This window comes from Protopterus annectens, chromosome 11.part0, assembly GCF_019279795.1.
Source record: "Protopterus annectens isolate FY-2018-M chromosome 11.part0, PAN1.0, whole genome shotgun sequence".
Lineage (NCBI taxonomy): Eukaryota > Metazoa > Chordata > Ceratodontiformes > Protopteridae > Protopterus > Protopterus annectens.
The window spans coordinates 19,918,157-19,924,156 of NC_056745.1; the positions used below are offsets into that span (position 1 = coordinate 19,918,157).

At 36.6% G+C, this 6,000-nt stretch overlaps 2 protein-coding genes across 4 annotated transcripts in view; both read left to right on the forward strand.

The window, feature by feature from the left end:
- LOC122815133 (gastrula zinc finger protein XlCGF26.1-like) overlaps window positions 1-5,053 on the forward strand; it is a 94,228-nt gene extending 89,175 nt beyond the window's left edge. The window contains exons 4-5 of one of the 3 annotated variants that reach the window (XM_044087386.1): window positions 2,663-3,211; window positions 3,296-5,053. In XM_044087386.1, the coding sequence (XP_043943321.1) occupies window positions 2,663-3,211; window positions 3,296-4,242 (1,496 nt within the window). In that variant the 3' untranslated portion in view covers window positions 4,243-5,053. Of the gene's footprint in view, window positions 1-2,662 lie in introns of all 3 variants that reach the window. The other 2 variants (XM_044087385.1, XM_044087387.1) reach the window with 2 other exon arrangements.
- Window positions 1-6,000, forward strand: part of LOC122815226 (gastrula zinc finger protein XlCGF57.1-like) — a 645,429-nt gene that overhangs the window by 21,710 nt on the left and 617,719 nt on the right. The window lies entirely within an intron of this gene.

Consider the following 6,000-nt stretch of genomic DNA (forward strand, 5'->3'; position numbering starts at 1 on the left):
AAAACAAAGAGCACAGTTCATTGTTTATGTCAGTTTAAAAGATCTGCTTCTGAACAGCTGGGTATGATAGTAAATTCACTCTTTGCAAATGCAGAACTCCAGATGGTAAAGTGCAGTAAAAGGGAATGATTCGAATCGTTGCAGAGTCAATGATTTGCACTGTCACAGAATCAAAGTGTGCGGTCACAGTAAATGTAATTCACACCTTTGTGAAGAACACGATTAACACATTCATTTCCAGTTTTGTGCAGTACAGTTTGTTCAGCCTGCAGAATAAAGTGTGGGGTGCAGTGATGTGGGGTAATAAATTGCAAGACAAAAACTTGACTTCCAAGTGCCGCATCTGATATTTTTAAAGTGTGCTGTGTTATTTACTAAACTTAAAAATGTTTTTGTGATTTTATCTGTCACACTAAAAATAACCTAGAGCTACAATTGCTTAAAATATGGTATTGACAGCAAAAAAATCCATTACCAAGTGTAATACACTTTTTATGATGGAATTCATAAGTTAGAAAGGCTGATAGAGTGACTGAGCTAAATCAGCTATGCAACCAAATATTGGAAAGAACACTTGGACATTACCAAATGTAAAGGAAGGGTCCATCATTTAGTGCTGTGGCCTGGAACATCTCATCAGGTAGGACATTGGTAAAACAAGTAATGCTAATAACTCTATGAAATGCACTGACCAGATGCTAATAACTCTATGAAATGCACTGACCAGATGGTGGAGTAAAGTAACTCCTGATTCATTTCAGTTTGAGAACAGTCAACACAGATGAAGGTAATCAGACTGAAAAATTCCTCTTTAAAATTTGTTCATACTTAAGACGATACATTTTTTTCACCATGGTATCCCTGGCATTTTTATATTTGATAATGGCCCACAGTTTCTTAATCAGTAATGTAATATCTTTTTACAAAAAGAGGAATTGCAGCACTGTACATGTCCCTCAATGTATCCATGAGCAAATTCTCAAGTCGAGATAATTATCCAGAGAAAAATGTTCTGCCTCTAGACTGTTGATGTGCTCTTCTACATACAGAAGTATCCTACTACAAACCCTAGAACTTTCACCTTCTGAGCTGCTGAAGGGCTGGAGATTGACAGTAATGTTACCAATGTCTTCTGTTCTTCTTCTTGTACAACCACAGAAAATGCCAAATAAATAATTAACCTGGCAGAAATCTCAGAAGAAGCAGTGACAAGCACCTGTAATGACAGGACTGTTGCAAATGACCTTGCAAACACACCAAAGTCCTAGATTGTCAAGACAAAAGAAGGACTGACTTGAGGTTTAGTATAAGATGTTTGTACAGGACTAGACTGTGCTCATCTCAAAACATTAATATGATTGAGAAACTGACAACAAAGGGTAGTCTGAGCTGTGGAGAGTTGCATTTGCTAAACCAAGAAACTGTTCCTGAGTGTCCATCTCCCACTTGTATCCTGTTTGTGTCAGTGTATCAGCAGATACCTCACCTGTTGAAATGAACAGGTGTGTTGAACAGGTGTGTTGTATCTAATGCTCACCATCTGCAGCAGCAACAGCGGCATCTAATAGTAACCGTAAAATACCTAGATTTGGCAAATCAAATTAAAACCCATTACAGATGGGTCAGTGTTGTTAACAGCTGTCTAATTATCGCATATTAGTATTTTTTCTTATTCTGTGCATTGTTTGTATGTGTGCATGTGTCTACCTTGCAATGTTGCATTACAGGTGAGGCTTCTAGTCTGTAGTGTAGTATAATATACTATTGTAGTATTTCTGTATGTGTTTTTGTATAGTATTTATCTTAAGCTATGGTACCTTGCTGGCTAGGCTTACGTAGGCCCTTGGGCCGATAGCCTAGTACCTACCTATGAACCTATGAACCTGTAAGGGGAGGAATATAATTTATAGCAAGCGTAGCTAAGTATCCCATATAGCTGTCGTGCAAGTAGGATGTCATGTAATGCTGTCTTGCTTCTTAGTTGTTGCATTTTCAGTAAAAGTGAATGCTTGATGACTGTTTGCTAACTTCTTGTTTCCTAGATGTCTGTGTCTTTTGATCAAACAGATACAAGTCTAAGAGGTGAGACTGTCAAGCCTAGAGTGTAATAAAAAAGCAAAATGGATTCCGTGTTATTGACTGCTTACAGTGGCTTTTTTTCTTGGTTCATAATAAAAAAGCAAACAAATTGTACATGGTTCCTTTTGAAGTGCAGGACAGAGGGGTTTTCTTTGTCTTGTTTTCTTTTTGTTAATCATCATTTGTGCTAAATGTTAATGCTTTTAATTAAAATGTAATTAAAGATGGGGATCCTGCACTGAAGCTGAATGAGGAGGTAGATACTCGATACTCTGAATTCCTCGTGATAATAAATGTATAATACATGACTAAAGGAACAATAGTCGAAGAATGCAGTGGTAAGAACGAAGCACATGTTTAAAGCCTAATTAGAATTTGTAAATAAACAGATAGGAATTCAGTCACAATGTACACAGAGCCACAAGTGCTAATTCCAGTGCTTTTGGGAAATACTGTTTGCCTAAATGTTATGCAAAAGAAAAGGATTTACTGTGTTAGCATAAGAACTATACAGAAAAAGTTAATGCAAGGAAATGAATGTGTTTATATATGTTTTCGTGTACTGATCTGTTTTTTTATTTAGTCAACAGGTATCTGACTCATGGAGTGAGTCATAGCCAACATTTATCAGTCCGGAATCATCCGAATTTTAAATATGACAAAGACTTTCCAAATGAAATTCAATCATGCATTGAAACAAGGCCATGGAAGTATTCTAACTGTCCTGTTTCTTTTGACTTTAACTCTATTCTTAATATTCATCAGAGGACCCACACCCAAGAAAAGCCTTTTAAATATTCCACACGTACCATGAATTTAATGTCGAAAAACAGCTTTTTATGCAAAAAGCAGTTTATAGAGAAAGATCAACGCCATGTACATGAGAAAACATCCACTGGAAGAAAATCATATATATGTGCTACATGTGGCAAAATGTTTAGAAACAAGAGCACTCTCACTTTACACGAGAAAATACATACTGGTGAGAAGCCACATAAATGTGCCACCTGTGACAAGTGTTTTACACAGAAGAGTGTCCTTTCAACACATGAGAAGATACATTCTGGAGTAAAGCCATATAGATGTGCTGTGTGTGACATGAGTTTTAAGAGGAAGGCTCATCTTTCAAGGCATGAAAAAATACACATCGGAGAGAAGCCATACACATGTGCCCTATGTGGTAAGAAGTTTTTACAAAAAAGTAGTTTGTCAACACATGAAAAAATACACACAGGAGAAAAGCCACATAAATGTGCCATATGTGAAAAGAGTTTTAAACAGAAGAGCACCCTTTCAGTACATGAGAAGATACATTCTGAAGTGAGGCCTCATAAATGTGGTACGTGTGGCAGGAGTTTTAAGACGAAGACTTCTCTTTCAACGCATGAAAAAATACACACGGGAGAGAAGCCATACACATGTGCCATGTGTGGTAAGAGGTTTTTACAAAAGAGTAGTTTGTCAGCACATGAAAAAACACACACGGGAGAAAAGCCACATAAGTGTACCACATGTGGGAAGAGTTTTACCCAGAAGTGTAGCCTCTCAGTACATAAAAGAATTCATATTGGTTTGAAGTTATATAAATGTGCTACATGTGGAAAGAGTTTTACTCAAAAAGCTAACCTTATAACACACTTGAAAACTCACATGGTTGAGAAACCACATAAATGTACCACATGTAACAAGACTTTTACTGTAAAGTTAAATCTGTTAGCTCATGAGAACATACACAGTGGAGAAAAGCCACAGAAATGTGCTACATGTAACAAGAGTTTTTCAACAAAGAGTAATCTGTCTAAGCATGAAAAAATACACACTGGTGAAAAGCCATATACATGTGTCATGTGTGATAAGAGTTTTACACAGAAGACAACCCTTTTAACACATATGAAAGTACACAGTGGAGAAAAGCCATATAAATGTGCTACATGTGGGAAGAATTTTACACAGAAGAGTAATCTCTCTAAACATGATAAAATGCATTTAGGCGAAAAGTTATATAAGTATGCCACATGTGATAAAAGTTTTACTTGGAAGAGTAATCTCTGTAATCATGAAAAGATGCATAGTGGAGAGAGACCACATAAATGTTCCAAGTGTGACAGGAGTTTTACATTGAAGAGTTACCTCTCAGCACATGAAAAAAAGCATACTGAATAGAATGGAATGAGAAATTAGGGGTGCTGAAAGCACTCTTGGCCAACATCAAAGACCAAAACAATACTAATTTCATGAACTCTAGTCATAACGTGACTTAGAGATGGGGTCCGTTGCCTTCATGGTAATAGAAACTCAAAGGTCTTGAAGAAATTAAATCAGCTGAATGTTACCAGTAATCTTGGCATATGTTTTACATAATTAGTACATTCTCGGTTCTTCACAAATGTTGAGGAAAGGACACAGAAAACACACTAATAATCTTGTCAACTTTAACACTACCATGTCCCGACACTGGAGTGGAGTCTGTTTTCACCATGGAATAAAATCCCTAAACATTTTAAAATGGATACTAGGAGGCATATCTTGTAAATGTGCAGCATATGACAGTACTTCCAGAATGGTACCACCATTCTCTATGACAAAATCGGGGCTGAAAAGGGCACCTGCAGTAAGACTTTCATGGAAATTTGCAGTGTATAATCATGTAACAAGAGAAAATTCATCTTCTGTGAAGCTGCTGTTGGATCTGGGGCTGGTTAGATGAAAACAAACCAGCGCACAGATATTAATGCACCGTCATACTTGAAAATGTAGTAGAGAAAGAAAAACTAACTCAGAAGGGAAAATGTCTGGAATTAAAACAAAAAGGAGGATGTATAGCATTGACAAGAAGATGGAGTTAATAATAATGCAACATATGCAACCAGAAATAGAAGTCTGTGGTAGCTAATGTAACAGCAGGGAAAAGACATGTGAAATATACATGTGTGTGTGTGTGTGTGTGTGTGTGTGTGTGTGTGTGTGTGTGTGTGTGTGTACACACACACACACACACACACACACACACACACACACACACACACACACACACACATACATACACATACAGGAAGACTCATTCATGATATAGGAAATGTCACAGTTTAGGTAGTAGCAAAGAAACTGAATGTTTTTATAACAAGTAAACAGTTTACTAGCTTAGAAAGGTAACAAACCGAAACAGAAGTGATTAGCTAAGAGAGAGAGCTTTTACATGACCCCTGATCATCAGTCATTGTACACACTTCTGATGATTGAATGGGCATAGTTAACTGCCTATTAAAGGCAACAAGAATCAGCACACAATGCAGTAAGGATGATATCCCACACAAAGAACAGTTAGATGCTTGGTCAGTAGAATAACCTGAAACAGAAAGACTGCTGGGAAAGGTAAATCACAGAAATGTTTATTCAAGAAGAAAATATGAGGGACAAGTAAACTACACAGAAATGAACAGACATGTTATAGAAATGAACAGCCATGTCAACATACACAAAAAGAAAAATAAATCTGAAAATTGTTTACAAGTACAGACAGTGCCAGTATTAATAAAGGAGACAAAAACAACAGTATGAACAATTCAGCCCAGGTAATTTAAAAGAGCACAACTGAATTTGTTAACCTGCAGTAAGAATGGTAACAGATAAAACAGTACCACAAAAACAAAATTACAAAGGAAAACAACTAAACACATAAAATACCAGCATGGAATCAAGAAGCAAGAAAAGGAAAACAACTAAACACATAAAATACCAGCATGGAGTCGAGAAGCAAGAAAAGGAAAACAACTAAACACATAAAATACCAGCATGGAATCAAGAAGCAAGAAAAGGAAAACAACTAAACACATAAAATACCAGCATGGAATCGAGAAGCAAGAAAAGGAAAACAACTAAACACATAAAATACCAGCATGGAATCGAGAAGCAAGAAAAGGA